The following is a 15,249-nucleotide window of genomic DNA, read 5'->3' as shown; positions in this document are numbered from 1 at the left end:
TTCCTCAGTTTCATCTACCAAGCCTCTCCTGCGTTCCCATGGCTTTCCTGTCTTGCTTTGCCCTGTGACTCAGGCACTTCACCAACTCCTCAAAGAAACTTCCTTTCCTTGGTCCTTTTTTCACATCTTGGCGATTTTACTAGAGATTTTCAAGGATCAAAAGGAGGAGTCACCTCATGGAACACAAGATCTTCCACCAGTACCTCACTGCACCCTCACCCTCTTGTCTTTACCACTTCATACCCAACCCTCTCTTTCCCATATAACAAGCCCATACAGGCCCTTAGAAGCTCAGCTTCCAACCCAAGTAACTTTGTCAAGAAATTCCTACTGAAAAGAATACCGTGGAGTATTGAAAAGCTCTAGTAAAAACAATTGTCAACATTTTGGTCACAGTGGAGTTATTAATTTATCTAGTCCCCGTGTGATTTGGTCCATGCCGACCTCCCAGACCTTATCATGGCCCTCCCTCTCTCACTCACTGTGCTCCAGGTACACTGGCTTCCTTTGTGTTCACTAACCACCAAGCCCATTCCCACATCAGAGTTTGTGTCCTGGCTCTTCCTTCCACTGGGAAGGTCTTTCTTCCAGGCCGTTGCTATCTGACATCTTTTCATCATTCAAGTAACAGTATTAGGAGATTAAGTGGAAAGGAAGTTAGGGAGCAAATCCTTGAAGGCTTTATATACCATCCTTAGGAGCTTGGACATTATCCTGAGGATAATAGAAAGCCAATGAGGGGTTTCAAGCAGGAGAATGATAGAATCTGATTACGTTGTTAAAGCATCACACTGGCTGTTCAATGAAGAAAGGCCTGGGGCAAAGGATGTGTAACATGGAAGGCAGAAGACAAGACAGGAGGCTACTGTGTTAGTAACTGAGAGAGGACATGTGGGTGACTTGGACCAAGGTGGAGGTAGAGAGAAATAGCAGATCTGGAAATAAAACCGACAGGACTTGCTAATGGATTGATTTCATTCATTTATTCAATCATTCGGCAGTTTGTTGAACAACAAACAAAAATCCCTGCCATCCTGGAGTACATTTTCTGGTAGATGGATGAAGAGATAAGTGGAACTGGGACATTGAAAAAATAGTAGCATTTAAACACATGAAGGGAAACAGGGTTCCAGGTGTGAGAAATGATACAAGCCAAGTCTGCAAGGTAACATTCATTTGAAAACTCCCAGTGTTCAAATCCAGCAAGTTCCATGGAGGGGACCATGGAAAGGCCTTAAGGATTCTGGAATTCTTCCTCAAGGCAGTAAAAAGCTAATGATGGTTTTTGACCAAAGATTCAAATTTAATTGAATCAAATGATCAGTGACTGCCTAAGAAAAATGGAAAAGAATGTTTTGCAGAAGAAGAATTAACCTGATCTGGTTGCTGGGTGTTAGGATCAAGGAGAAGAAATCATTCATCTTCCAATTTTATTTAATGGTCATTTTTATTTGGTTTAGCTAACTTTTTTGCATAATTTTCTTAAAATAGGATTTTACTCCACTTGAATACCACCATCCAACAAAACCATTTAATGTCAAAACTGTTTATGAGTAAGTGCTTTTGTGTTATAATTCCTCTTCACTAATGTACAGTAGGCAAACTTATAATGGCCTTCTCCAATTGATTAGAAATTTGTTCTCCAGAAGCAACGTGGCTTGCCTGGGATCATTGAAAAGAGGAATGGCAAAAGAAAAAGTAGAATACACAGTTGCATTTGGCTCGCTGCGTCAGTGGCTGACTGCACAGGGCATCCCCCAATCATCGTTCTGTTGCTAGACCAGGCAGGAGACCCAATGCAGAACAGAAACATCCACAGTTCTGCCTCTGAGATCCCAATGTTGCATGAAAATAGTGGCTCGGACAGTACCGGTTCTGCCCAGGAACCGTCTGAGATCAGTACAGCAGACACATTACCTCAATGAGTAGCATCAGAAGGATATCCTACAGTTCTAGCCATCTGGGGAGGAATCCTTGGCAAATTCTGGGCTGCTCCAATGTGAGGTCTGTCATGAATGTGACCGTGATCTTGAGAAGTCAAGGTAACTTTGAGGAATCATATGATGGAGAAACAAAGCAAATGGCCAAGGAACAGTGTGCAAAGGCTCCAGTAAAGCAGTTCTGGGCTCCCCCAGGGTCTCTGTGACTTTAGCTCAGGGTTCCCTCACTGCCACCAGCAACTGTCCACTCACAAAGAAATGGGAGAGTCTCTCTTCTTGCTTTGTCTAAATGTTCCTGCGAGTAAACCTTTTTGTGGTTTCTGAATAAGTTCTCACCTGGGGTCAAGAGTGCGGACACAGTATGCCCCCAGCACCCAACCCTCTGTTTTGTCATTTGCCAAATGTCTTCCTGGAGATGATACTTCCTGAGCCGCTTTAATTTTGGCTTGTCCTCTTAAATAGGCTAATTTCTTTACTTTTAAGATAAAACCCAGAGAATGGAGAAGGGAGATATGAAAATGAGTGTAAGTAGCGAAGGAGAAAGGGAGAGGAAAGGAAAACCTAAGCTCTCAGATGTAAGAGCTTGAAAGTGTTCAGAGGAAATGCAAAAATCAATCATTTTATTTGGGCTCAAAGTGGGTAAATGGAAGATTCTTGGAAGGTTACAGGACAACAGACAATCTCACAATAACTGTGAGGAGACTGTAAAGAAAGAAACCATGGCTTCCATGCACTCAAAGATGAGCTACCCAAAGGATGCAAATGGCTGCCTCTTCCCAGCTGGATTCAGACATTATAATTTCCAGTGATTTTGGCAATAACTCTGAAATTTTGAATTAGCTCACTCTCTCCAGCTTGATTTTCTATACGAATTTAACCGGTATTTGACCTTTAGCTACACTTTGCCATTGCACCTTGTTTTTCCAAAGAGCATGAGCCTATGATCTTGGTTTCGTTTTTTTCCCCCTGTGGGATGAGCTGATCCACCAGTTTTGCTAATCCAGTTGGGTGCAGATGAAGCAGATCTCATTTAAGATACTTCTCAGGCCTATGTGCAAACAAGACAAAACAATTATAAATAACAAATGCCCCTTAAAGGAAGGGGTGGGGAAATTGATTAGCAGGAAGCAAAATATTCCCATGCGAAATTTTTCCCCTTATCTTTTTAAACCAATTATTTCATGGAAAATCCCATTGCAAGTGCTATGTGCACACTGAAGTCTTTCAATAAGTTTAATCATCACATAAAACTCATACAGTAAGCTTCTAGATATAGCCTCAACTTCAGAAGATTTGGGTTGGTCTGCCAGGAGGTCCAAAATCTTAGGGAGCCAAAGTTACAACCCAGTTCAACCCCAGTTCAAGGAGCTTGTCACCTCCTATTTCAAATAAATAAGAACCAAGAAGGAATACTTTGCTTTTCTTTCCATCTAAGGGAGTAGATGCATTGGAGTGGGGGGAAGTGATCTGCAGGAATGAGGAGAGCTGAACACATTCAGTTACACCCAGGGATCAAACAACTAACTAATTTAAGGAGAGACTACACTGGCATCTTCAGCCCCCAGAATGCCTTTTTAAAAAAATACTCTAACTCAAAATAGTAAATGCAGCCTTGAGTATCAGGGTTTAAGAGAATAAAAGATAAAAAGAAAAGAACTTGGGAGAGGAGGCAACCTGTGGTGGGAAGAATGAAACCACAAAACTGTTCTAAGCACAGTGCTCCACTTCTTAATGCAAACCGCAGATTGTCTGAGCCTGTGATCAAGCCTGGCCCCGGGGCTCCCAGGAGAAGGGCTTCCATGCTGGCCCAGCCCTGCCTGGCAAAGATTGTCTGGGAGGGGTGTTTAAGAAAAGAGTGGGAGTTCTAACTTCATTCTCTCCAGTCTGAATGAAATGCAACTCCGTTCCATTCAGGTTTGTAAGGGTTAAGAAGACGAGTGTGCATTCTGGATACAGCTGGAAGCCATTAACAGCTCTGAGACCATCTCAGTGACCCAGTTAGAGGGTGGGTGGCCTGGCAGAGATCCTGAGTCCATGCACATGTACGTAATCACAGACTCCTAGCACTGGGCGGGGCTTTATTTCTACCTCCCACCCAATGTGGAAATCGCCTCTCCGACTGTTCAGCCTCTGCTCGCATACTTCTAGCCCATTCACTGCTAATGGGGCAGCCCATTCCTACAAGGGCAAACTCTATTACTAGAAAAGTTCTTCTTGGCCAAACTTGCCTCCATAGCACTACCCTTTAGTCCTAACTCTGCCTCTGGTTTCACAGCACACAACAGTTCTACTTGTGAAGACAACTATCACTTGCTTCCAAATTCTCTCCTTCTTAAGGCCAAATCACCCATTTCTGCCAGCCATTCCTCACATCTGATAGCTTCCAGACCCCTGCTGAGTTTGCTTGCTCTCCGAACTGTGCTCCTGTTTCCGAGTCCCTTCTGAAGAATGGGGCCCAGAACGGAATACACTCCCAGCTCAAAGGGCATCAGGATAGTGTCACGTAGGAGTTTTTGCAGGAAGTGTTTTTTTCAGGGAAGGTGCAGCCACTCTTCCTTGTAGGCCCTGCCAGTAGCGCATCTACCCGCCACACCCCTAGGCAAGCTGTCAGCTCCAGAAGACTTGCCTAATACACTGGACAGGACTAGCCTGGCAATTGTAGTCACAGAGCCAAAAAGGAGGGAGGAAAGAACGAATGAAGATTCCTCTGGGTGCTCAGCATGGAGTTCCAGCTTTCCACCACGCTGAGGCAGAGAAGATCACCCCCACCTTGACCATGGGTCTAGGACCCACCCTCTAGTGCCAAGACAAAAGATCGCTTTCATTTTCTATCTCCCCTGTCCAAAGACCTTCCATCTCGTCCCACACCCCACATGGAACACAAGCACTCCAGCCTCCTTCGCCTGGCCTGGCCCTGCTGATCTCAGCCCTCCCTCCAGGCTCCTGCACACAGCCTCCGCTGCAGCAGTCCACCCTCGTCGGAGCCAGTCCTGACCCCTAGGCCCATGCTCCCCTGCTTGCCTTTCCTGGAATAGCTCCCCTGTAAGGTTGTCTGAGAATCTTCTCTTTCCCTGGGCTAGCTCCAGAGCACCTGAAAAACGAGGGCTCTCCAGCCATTGACTGCAGATGTATTTCTGGTCACTGGAAGTGGGTCTTTTCCCAAAGTTCTCTTCAATTAATTGATTGTCTAGAATAATACAGGAATGAGCCTTTTGCTTTTGCTCTCAGCAGTTAAATGCAATGGAAGGTCTTTGTCAGACATTTGGTCTGAGGGATGTCCTAATTAATTACGTCTTTGCTTTCATTATATGGAGGGCATCTAAGGTCAGCCCAGGCTCTGGCGTTCATAGATTAACTGAATGAACAGTTATGACCTAACAGAGTCACCGCATACATTTGTAAGCTGATAGCAGAAGGTGTAATTTTGACCTCATTTTATATTCTCAGCTGTGCCTCAGATCAACTGTGATGTCAAAGCTGGAAAGATAATCAACCCTGAGTTTGTTGTGAAATGTCCGGCAGGATGCCAAGACCCCAAATACCACGTTTATGGCACAAACGTCTACGCTTCCTACTCCAGCGTGTGTGCCGCTGCGGTTCACAGGTGGGCAGTTCCGAGCTACTTAACAACTAGCCACCAGGGTGTGGGCAGTGAGCCAGTGCCGGGTTGCCTGCCTTAGCAGACAGAAACGCACACATTTAACTGAGCATCCTGTATTTCACCCGGCAACCCTATCCCATGGGATTCTGCAGGAGCCGCGCGTGGTCCCGGACCTCCTTTACAGTGCTCTGTGGGTGGGGCAGCTGGCTTCTCCTCACACCTTAGTGAAGAGGGGAAGAAGATTCTTGTTTGTGAAAAGAAAACCAAAGTTTTGATAATGTAAAGCATTTTTTTTCTACCTGTTCGTGCTGAGCAAGGAAATACTAGAGATGAGACTGAAGAAGGCCCAGAAGTTTGGAGAAGAAATGTCACAGCCATGGTGATGGCCTGAGACAAATGGAACCAGAAAAGTGAGAAGGGGGGGCAAGGTGACAGTGTTCGGTCAGCTGTTGGTCTGAGGTCCAGGCAGCAGAACAGGGGGCAGGGCATGCTTTGGACTAAGTCCCTGCTTAAATGAGGAGAGGTAAAAGTGACTGTCACAGAATCCCCAAACGTCTTTTTTTTAGGCTTAGAGTCAAAACACAGGAAATGGCTATTTATTTAATATTTTTGATAATGAGGTTAATGTGTATGTGTCAAGCACCTCACCTGTGATATCTTACTTAAACCTCACAATTCCCCTATGCAGTATGTACTACTATTATCTACACCTGAAGGATGAGGAGAAGTTGAATAGCTTTTATAAAGCCACACTATCAAAATTTAGTATCAGAGCAGGGACTCGAACCCAAGCCCAGTGCCTGCGCTCCTAACCACTACCCAGCCCGGCTTTGAGATGTAGCTCCAGGGTCAGGACTTGGATAATGGATACTAGTGAAGTTTCTGAATTATTTAGGCTTCTGGTATCTTTTTCCTTTTCCTTATTTGTATGCCAGTCATTTGATTGTTCATTTGTATCTTTGCCAGAGAGAGGGGAAAAGATGTAAAATTCATTCCTTTCCAAGGTTTCTAGTCAGTAGCTTCTCTGAAATTTGGAGAAGCAGTAAGAAAAAAAAATCTATGTGTAAAATAAGAATGAAGAATTTCTAGTAGATTTTGTTGGCCACACTCCCTCCCTCCCCCCTCCCCCCACCCCCCACGCTGCACAGGGATGATGAGCTAACTGATTTTTTAACGTGGGCATGACTATGAAAACTCTATTAAGGATAAATAGTGGAATATTAAAGAAAAACAACACTAAATGTTGTTTCTTAACTCCACACTATGGAATAAAAGTATTTTGCATTCACTCTGAAGTGAGTTTCATGAGAAAAGGAAAGAGGTATATAAATCTACACACACATGCCTGGGCACGAATACACATGTGCGTGCCTCCCACACATGCTTGCACACGTGCACGCTCATATCATCCCTGCACACACTCGAGTGCCCATGCAGCCCCACCACATCCGCACTCTGCAGTCCGCGGTTCCGGATGGTTGGCACGGGCTTCCTCTGGCACGGGCTGGCATGTTTCCTAGGCAGGACAGAGCCACACGAGTTCATCTGACCCCACCGAAGGTGCCATCACACTGGCAGCGACCCCTTACACTGCGAGTCTCTTTTTAGCATCCTCTCAACCCTACGAGGCTGCTGTTAGCATCCTCATTTGTCAGAAGAGAAACTGAGGGTTAGGGAAGTTAATTAAATTGCTAGTGAGTTGCACATTCAGGGGTAGAACTCACGTTCATGACTTCCAGCCCAGACCCTGGGTGGTACCTTTCCATAGGAATAAGGTGTCCCAGAACTGCTTAATGTACAAAGTGAGGGTGTGAGGGGGCTTGGACTTTGGAGCACGAAGAGCTGGCAAAGGGTTTACGACAGATGGACACCCCTCTAGAGAGAAAACAAGGGCATCGACAAGGACCCTAAGTCAGGAATCGCAGCATCTGTGTTAGAGTCTAGGAATTTGCTGGTGAGAACACAGTTGAGGGTAGAGGAGCAGAGGAGAACGGCTTGAGTGTTTTAAAAAACAAGAGTTGCTCCTTGAGCAACTGAGTGTCACCGCAGCCTCAGGCCAGTGTCTCTCATAGTGGGGAATCCTGTTTGGAAAGAAGTATCACTGCCCATGGGGCAGACGAATGGGGGTCTTCAGGAAGAAGAGATAGATTTTTTTGGACACGACAGAAGGAGTCTGTTTTCAGAAGGCAGGATTTAAGACAGAAAACATAAGTACAAAGCGCATGAGGGGCCACCTGTCGTTGTCCTGCCAGAGCCCTCCTCCAGTGTCTGCTGTGGTTGTCAAGGGTCTGGTGCATTCGCCTCCCCGGGACTGTTGGTGCCTCCTGTAGTTTACAGACCACTTCGCTCCCCAGGAAATGCCCTTCTCTCAGAGAATGCCTGGGAACACCCGCATCCTCCGTGAAGTCCACAAGATGAGCCTTTACTCTCTTCTATAACAACTGGAACATCTCGTGGGAACACAATAGGTCTACATCCTCACCTTTCCCAAAGTCTAGGTTTTCAGTCCCACATAACCTTCTCAAGGGGTGGCAGCAGCCAAGCTTGAGAACCCCCTGGGCCCTCCACACGCCTTTCAAAGAGCCTGAGGGAAGCGCAACACAGCCCCCTCCCCTCACTCAGAGTGGCAGCTACAGTGAGTGCTCTGACTTAAAACAAGAGCAAGTGTGTGCCCGTGCACGCGCACGAGTGCACACACCCCCACACACTTCCTCAACACAAGGGAATATAAATCCAAGAGCAGAATAGTTTCTCTGGGGGGAAATACAAAGCTGAAAGTTATTTTTATTTTCCCCATTAATCATAAGTAAAGGGACCACGGGGCAATTCTTTTCAATAATGAGAATTTTCTGCCTATGCCAGTGGTATGCTGGTAAACATGGCTGATTTACCAATTTTTGTGGTATAAATACTCCCGTCATGCCTGATTCCATGCTAGTGGTGTGAAATGAACCAGCCCCACAATCCTGAAAGCTTAACAATTGGCTTTGGAAAGCAGAGCCTATACACAAAGCAGAGCCTGGCAAACCTTCTAATACAGAAGCGTAAAACACAATCCTTTCCATCAGAAAATTTCCAGTCTACTTGGGAGACAAAATTAACTCAATAAATTTTTAGGAAATAGCACAAGACCAAATAAAATCTCAATTGTGAGACAGAATTTTAAGGTGGTGTTAGGAAGGGGCCTAGCAACGTTATGTCTGAATGTCTGTGGAGAAGGCGTTAGGGACCGAGTGAGGCAGAGGTGGGAACCAGGTTGTCCAGAGCAACCAGAGCAGCTTGAACACAGAGACAGGGGAGTGAGAATCATGTGGTCCATCAGGGCAGCTGAGCCCAGCCTGTCTGCAGCTGGGGGACGTGAGGTGAGGGTTCTGAGAGCTCCTGAGAGAAAAGAGGGCAGGATTGCAAAGACATGAAGAGTTAGTTTCGGGAGGTACCTGGGCTTTTGAACCCTGAGAGGCAACTGTGACCAAGTGGGACAGACCCCGGATTCCAGATCAGTGAGACCTGGGTTCAAATCCCCACCTTGCAATTTACTAGTTACAAAATCTGGAGTCACTCAACCCATCTGAGCCTGTTTTTGTGAACTGGGAATAACACATTCATTTCATTCCACAGCTCATAGGTTTGCTGAGGGGACCCAGGGAGATACCATGTGGGATTGATTTTAAAGCAATTCAGTGCTTTAAATATCAAGTATTATTATTGTTTTCTTTTCTTCTGGACCATGGGGAAGTTGAGCATTGAAAGTTGTTGATTCACCATAAAGTGGGAGAGCAGGAAATGGCAACTCTTATTCCTGAAGGGAAGGAAGGGTTTTGATGAAAACAAATCTAAGTACTTTTTTTTTTAGCTCCCCTGTGCCATAAATTACAGATACCCCAAAAAGCCATTTTAACCTCTGGGGCAAAAAAAAAAAAAAAAAAAAAAAAAAAAAAGACACCGTGAACGTGATATTCAAGAACCAGGATGGAGTCCCTACCTCACACAGAAGGGAAGAGGTAGATACATTAGTTACGTCACGTCAGGATCTAAAACAAACAAAATCCTAGAAATTAAATAAACAATTCCAGTCTTTGAGGACTCTTTTTGATGAGTTTAATTTAGCTTCTTCCTTGGCCCAAAATCAAAGGAATGATTTGCTTTTAAAAACGTCATCCCACACACCCCCTGTGACATCACTAGAGTCATTCTGTGATATCGCTAAACCAAACTGAAATTGTCAGGAAAGAAGTTTTACTTAAAAGAATAGTGGGAATGAGGAAACCAAGGAAAAGAGATCTGAGGCATGGTGGCAAAGAGAAACCCCTGACTGACTGACAGTCAGGTGCCGCAGTAAGAAAAAGAAGGACATCCGAGCTGGGAAGTGAGGTGCTGGGCGGAGGCCCGGTTCTGGGGGTGGGCTGCAGATCAAGGGCAACCTTTCTTCATCTCACTGCTTTCCTAGCTCTAAATAAAGATGGAGGCTGGTTTGATATTCTATTGATCAGCTCAAATAATATTTTTTCTGTTCCTCCTTCAAAAAACCTTTTTTTTCTCTTCACAGCGGTGTGCTCGATAACTCAGGAGGGAAAATACTTGTTCAGAAAGTAGCTGGGCAGTCTGGCTACAGAGGCAGCTATGCCAATGGTGTGCAGTCCTTGTCGCTTCCGCGCTGGAGAGAATCCTTTGTCGTCTCAGGTACGCCCACACACCGGGAGGTGCTGCCCCACACGGGGGCTTGGGCCAAGTGATCTCGAGGGACAAGATGTGCTCTTTCCAAGGTGCTGTTAGTTTTAATTTATGGCCCGCCTCATTTCATGAAAATCTGAAGCATTACTTCTTCTGATAGTTAGGATCATGAAACAATGAATTATAATTACAGTGATAAATCACTGCGAAGTCTGGAAGTTTGAAAGGGCTCCAATTACTCATTTTAAACACAACTGCAGCTGTCTGTAAGCCCAATCAAACTTTTTAATTAAGTGAATTATGTTTAATAACTTGGGTTTTTAACTACTCTTTTTGTTAGGCCAAATCAGTCTCATATCTAGAACCTTATTCCTTGAGATTTCTGGTAAACAAACAGGCACATGAGCTCTCAGAGACCTGAGCAAGAGTTTTATTTGAGATTTACTTTTATTTAATAATTGTTTTGCTAGTCAATCAATTCTCACCATGTAGCTTCATTGGATCTTCGTCGATAATCATTTTCACTTTTTTTTCTTCTTTTCCAAAGAGGTAATGTCAGTGAGCTAATAATGACTAGTATGATTTCACAGTGAAAGGGTAACCAAGTACCTTTGCGTTATTATGAACCTCCCTTTTTATATTTGGGGATTTCCCCAACCTCACCTTTTATTTTGAACATGTTTTAATTTACAGAAACATTCAAAGATTATTAGAGTGAACACCTATATTGCCTTCCCCTAGATTCACCAGTTATTAACGTGTTGCTACATTTGCTTTATCTACTTATCCACCTACTATCTACTTACATGTGTCTGGACCATGTAAAAATAAGCTGCAGACATCAAGGTACTTTATCCTCAGCTCACATCTTGTAAGAACAAGATCATTTTCTTGAAAAACCACAATGCCAACCCCACACCTAAAAAATTAACATTGATACAATATTACCTGAAAAATAGTTCTTATTCAATTGTATCCAATTATGTTAAAATAGTCTTCAGAATAATTTCTTCTTTTTTTGGATCCACAGTCCAATCAAAGATCACCCATGGGTTTAGCTGTCACGTCTGCTTAGTGTCCTTTAATGCAGAACTATCTCATCACATTACCTTTTGAGTCGTGAACAACGATGACATTTTTGATGCTATCGCATAATCTGGACCACAAACAAGTCCAACTGTATCCTCATTATTGGATTCAGGTTAGATATTTTGGCAAGGATGCCACTACACAGGTAGCATCACAGCAAGCCTATTATGTCACATCGCACAGACTGCATCGGGAGGCACATGTCAACATGTCTGACTATTGGTGAGGCTAAATTTGATTATTTGAACATTTTACCTTACCTCTCCACGGTGAAGATACCTTGTAATTAGCAAGCAGTCTTCAGGTGATACTTCGAAACAGCATGAATAGCTTGTTTCCCAACGAATCACCCAGTGGTTTTGACATCTAATTGATGATCCTTGCCGTTGCAAGAATTACATTAGTAATTGCAAAATTATAGTTTTTCTAATTCTGTCACTTATTCCACATTCATTAGCCAGTATTTTTGTATGAAGAAGAAACTTTCCCCCCTCTGCACACTTAGGGTTCAAATCAGACTGGTTTCTAAGTCAGAGAGTGGAAAGTCATCAACCTCAGGTTTGTCTTGGAACAAAGAATTCAGAATAGGGGGATTGTGAGAATGCTAATGTCTAGAATACAAATTTGTTGAGCCTAAAGAGAAATATAATCTCCACGTAGGTGTTTACCAAGTAGCTCCTGGCTAAGTAGGAGTATTTTGATCTAAAGTACTTTGCCTGCAATCCAAGAATCCCAACAGAGGTATAAAAGAAAAATTAATTCCACGAGACTACCAATTTGCTGAGATTATTCTCTATAAATCTCAACTTCCACGTTACCTCATTCCATGTACTGACATTTAACCAAAATCTTTTTTTCCAATAATAAACATTTGTGCTTCTGCAGCGGTGAGGGGAATCTTTCAAAGGACGAGTTAGGAAGTACGCTGAAGCAGAGGAAGGGTGTCAGCTGACTGGGGGCCAAGGCACACCACCCCTGCCCTCCCTAACTCTTGCTCAGAGTCTCAAGTTTTGCGGAATCATGTCAGAATCCTCCTCAGATGGCCCAGATGCCTCCAAGACCTTTCTCTGGGTCTTTATTTCTAATCATCACATGGCGCTGCACTCCTTTACTCAATTTGCATTGGTCTGGGAATGGGGCTGGAGAGGGGAAGGTGCATTTTTGGTCAGCAAAATCTTTCAAAAGTCTAGGGATGGAAGAGGTCAGAGGGGGACCTCCTACAACTGCCCGTTTGTTTTTTGATCCACGTTTCAGAAAATGGAGCTCGCGCTCCATTCCCTTCTGAATAGACACGGAAGGAACCACGGGGTTTTTAGAAGGATTGGAAGCGGAGGCCATGTCTCTGCAGCGCTCTGCTGATGAAGCCAGGCCCCAGCCCAGGGCCCCCCTTGAGTCTGAAATTGCCTCCATTGTTGTCTATTTGATTCAGGCCCTGACAAGGGCGGAGGACCTGGAGATACCAAGCTGAGCTCCCAGGTGACGCTAATGACACGAATTAACTCCTCTAAGCCCGAACATTTCGCTTCATCCCCACTTCGAGTGACATTTATTGGTAATACCAGATAAATTTTGTTTTGCATTTCTATGATGATATGTAGTTCCAAAACCCTTAACTTTGTTTCTGTGAGACCCTACAACGCTGGGTAGCGAGTTGGTCCACATCGGTGTGCATATTTTCTGGAGGAAAAAACAGGAGTCTCAGAGGCTTAGGCAGTTAACCAATGGCCAAATAGGAACAAAAGTGTACATATTTTTTCGGCTATAGTTTACATTCAATATTATTGTGTATTAGTTTCAAGTAAAACCTATGTTTTCTTACTCCTAATCCCAGACTCTTCCTGAGACCCCATTATTTTGTCTGCTTTGTGACCCTATAATCTTTTGTGACAAAATCACATACTAGATTCTGTTCTACCCACCCCCGGGCTCTCCATTCAGCAACCCTCCCCATCTTCTCCCTACCCACCTTATATTCCCTCGCACTGAGAAGTATGATGTTTTCGTTATTAGATAGAAATATTGGATAATGGGTATTTGAATTTTAACAGAGCTCTAAGCATTAAGATAGCCCTTTGCTGAATATATTTACTGAGCTTCTGCTATATTCAGACACTGCTGGAGGCCCTGGGAACTCAACAGTGTGAGACAAATTACCTGCCTTTGGGAGGCTCTATTACATTCCAGAGATACTTTCTGCTTCATGGCGAAGCTTCCAGCATGACCTCATGGCAGGGAAGGCTGTGGGCGACAGCCTTTCAGGCAATTTTCAGTCCTATCCGCCTTGTACTTGCTTACCCAGCCCCTATCCTCTGACTGGTCTTGTTTGTCATGCCTCCGTTATTTCCCTGATACACATTAGCATTCCCTCCCCTGGCCTGGCATCTAAACTTCCTCTCTCTGGGTGGGCAACAAGTGCGTATTTTCAAGGCCGATCCGCATTTACCTACTTGCAGGTGTCTGTAGTGCCTGGAACTCCCAATGGATCCCACAGGGTCCGTGTAAGTGAGAGGTGGCCACTCAGGCACAGCCAGCCTGGGACCAGAGCCTTCGGACATCTAAAGAGGAGCGTGGGGAATGTTTTTACATCCATCTCCTGACCTAATTAAGCATTCGAAGCCACGTGTATGAAAAACTCAGCTTCCATGTCCCATCTTCATGGGCAAAATCACATTTGCTAACGCTAACTCTGAGTCATGGAGATTTTATTGCTTCCTTTCGAATACTAATAAAGAACAGGCTATCCCAGAAAACAAAATGCCACTTGACTTTTGTATTGTAATCAACAATTCAACATGGGGAAGACTGACTGATCTTATTGAACTCTAGAAAGATCAATTGGAAGGAGGGAAGCAGGTCATCAGCACACAGCCATCTAAAACTTCTAACCCTAGAAATAAAATCTTTTCTTTTTCTCTTTTTGCAGAAGGTAAACCCCAAAAGGGTGTTGCCTACCCATCGGCTCTTACATATTCATCTGCTAAAAGCCCAGCTGCCAAAGCAGGCAAGTGTTCACGAGTGAGCTCATCTAGACCTTCTGAGTCCGCAAACACGCGTTTATTGTGGTTTAGGAGATAGTGTAGAAACTGACGTCTTAACCAGTCGAGGAATAACCAGTCGACATCTTAACCACTCGACTGCAGGAATATTTTAACTGATGCCAGGAAGAGGGGCCCAGAAATCAGTGGGACCTGATGGCTGGGACTGAGGGACAACGCTTTATTTTCAGTTTTCTGTGTTTTGCAATTCCAAGATCGTCTCTGTGTCTGTGTCATTTTCATTCAGCTTTCAAGACTGTTGCCTTGAATGTTATTGTATTGTTACTTTAGAAGATGACATTCTGTCTGGAAATATTCCCTGGCAGCTGAAAGGCGAAAGGCTGTCTTCACTTAGGTATGAAATGAAGGGAAGCAAAGAGAATGATGTGGTTTATGAGATAACAGCAAGCAGCTAATCTGCATAACCCAGGCCACAGACACACCATCTCTGAGGTCGTGCTGGCCTAGCATCGTGTGGACCACAAAGGCAGTGCGGGTACAGGTAGAGCTCAGGCCATGAAAATACCTTTCTCTGGGTTAAAGCGGGAAGAAAGCTATGCAGTGTTGTGTCTCTGGGAGTACTTTGATTTCCCACACAAAGGGAAGCTGTGAGTTGTGTTATAATGAGATTTTGTATTGCTTCCAGAAATGTGATGGGCTAGCTGATTTTGTTCATGCACTTCAGGAGAACATGGTTTAAGAATAGCAATAGAAGCCAGCACTTATTGAGCATTTGCTGTGAGCCAGACACTGTTCCAAGAGCTGATTATTGCATTTAATCATCCCAACGACACCATGTGTACATACTATTCTTAGCCCTAGTTACAGTTTGAGGAAAACACAGCACAGAGAAGTTTAGTAACTTGCCCTTTGTCACACAGCTAATAAGTAACGGAGCTTAGAATCAAACCCA

At 44.3% G+C, this 15,249-nt stretch overlaps 1 protein-coding gene across 2 annotated transcripts in view; it reads left to right on the top strand.

The window, feature by feature from the left end:
• Positions 1 to 15,249, top strand: part of VIT (vitrin) — a 96,120-nt gene that overhangs the window by 38,402 nt on the left and 42,469 nt on the right. For both annotated transcript variants that reach the window (XM_024553031.4, XM_045189327.3), the window contains 3 exons: positions 5,388 to 5,544; positions 10,088 to 10,221; positions 14,225 to 14,302. In XM_024553031.4, the coding sequence (XP_024408799.2) occupies positions 5,388 to 5,544; positions 10,088 to 10,221; positions 14,225 to 14,302 (369 nt within the window). The remainder of the gene's footprint in view (positions 1 to 5,387; positions 5,545 to 10,087; positions 10,222 to 14,224; positions 14,303 to 15,249) is intronic.

The sequence above is a fragment of the Desmodus rotundus genome, chromosome 5 (assembly GCF_022682495.2).
Source record: "Desmodus rotundus isolate HL8 chromosome 5, HLdesRot8A.1, whole genome shotgun sequence".
Lineage (NCBI taxonomy): Eukaryota > Metazoa > Chordata > Mammalia > Chiroptera > Phyllostomidae > Desmodus > Desmodus rotundus.
This window is presented reverse-complemented; position numbering and strand designations above follow the sequence as displayed.